The 1,455-nt window shown below is 46.8% G+C and overlaps 1 protein-coding gene across 1 annotated transcript; it reads right to left on the reverse strand.

The window, feature by feature from the left end:
• Positions 1–650: 650 nt before the first annotated feature.
• On the reverse strand, positions 651–1,401 carry LOC108254338 (the record flags this gene model as incomplete). The annotated part of the gene is made up of 1 exon (XM_017449340.1): positions 651–1,401. A coding segment is annotated over one exon (751 nt), but the record flags the coding sequence as incomplete, so codon positions are not given.
• Between the last annotated feature and the right edge of the window lie 54 nt (positions 1,402–1,455).

Consider the following 1,455-nt stretch of genomic DNA (forward strand, 5'->3'; position numbering starts at 1 on the left):
CACGCAGGACGGAAACCATTCGCGATCCGGCGCCCCAAAGCTAAGGGCAGGCCCCCGCTAAAAATAGAGGACTACCCTATTACAAGCAAGAGCCTTGACCCGACCGAAAGCAGGATAGGGACAGAAGGGGGAAGAGAGAAGCTAAAGCCGCTGCTCTGTCTGGTATCGTCAATGCCAAGGAAGACAGTTTAGGAGAATTCTTTTTATTAATTATTCTATTTTCCACTTTCGGCAGAGCAGGTTACTAAAAAAGGCAAAAATGGTTGAACAAGGGAGGTCTGTTTTGGTCGGTTACACAGCTGGAGATGGACCCCTGTACGCAACTACTTCTTGATTGGTGTCTACGCGGGGACATTTGCTGTAGTAGACGAATACCAGCGGGAAGTGGTCGTTCGGCTCGCTTTGTGTGTAGACGCACGGAGTTTGCGTGATCACAAGCAATGACTTGTTACTGGACGGCTGTTTCTGCATCTCACACTGCGGACCTACTTGGTTCCACGGTCGACCTCTTCGTCCTTTTCAAACGAAACAGCGACTACGCGCCTTTAAAAAAAAAAAAATTTTTTTTTTTTTTTTTTTTTTTTTTTTTTTCCTTTAGGCGCTTTAACACTGACAAATGACAGGTCGTTCGCGCCGATTCCCCACTGCTATTATATTTTAGTAAACAGGTTCAGTTTTTTCAAGTAGGATAAAAGGGAGTCGACGCTCTCGACGTCATCTGTCAGAGCAGGAGGTGTAGGAAGAGAGGCTCGGATATGACCGTGAAGGGCGCAGGTGAGGATGTGCTGTACAGAAAGTATCTCGCCACACCCACAGGTAGACGGAGGGGCACGCTTGAACAGATGGCCATGGGTTGCCCGAGTGTGGCCGATTCTCATCCGGCATATCACGACCTCCTCATATCTGTTCTGCCTATCACTGGAAGGCCAGGGACCAATGATGGGCTTTATAGATTTAAGTTTGTTAGAGTTGGGAATACTGGACCATGACTGTTGCCAAAGATCCTTTATTAGTTTACGAATGAATGGTTTGAAGTCTTCTGGAGAGCAGAGTTTAAGAGGGGGGAGAGAAGCGGAGGGATTGCGCGCAGCTCTGTCAACAGCCTCGTTTCCCTGGATGCCTGTATGAGAGGGGCACCACAGGAAAGCCAACTGCTTGCCACAACACAGAAGATCGGACCAACATGAGTGTATTAATGACACGATGGGGTTGATGTTAGAGGGGTTGGATAAAGCGAGTAGAGTGCTTTTGGAATCAGAAATGATGACGAATTTCTCCTTCGGTAGGAATTTCAAATGTTTGAGGCACAAAAGCACAGCGATGAGCTCGGATGTAAACACAGAGTTGACATTGTTCAGAACAAAGGAATATATTGAGGTTTTATCGATGATATAGGCACAACTGGTGTTATTGGCTGTCTTAGAGCCATCAGTAAAGCACAAGGTAAAGTTATGG

This window comes from Diaphorina citri, unplaced genomic scaffold (genome assembly GCF_000475195.1).
Source record: "Diaphorina citri unplaced genomic scaffold, Diaci psyllid genome assembly version 1.1 scaffold48228, whole genome shotgun sequence".
Lineage (NCBI taxonomy): Eukaryota > Metazoa > Arthropoda > Insecta > Hemiptera > Psyllidae > Diaphorina > Diaphorina citri.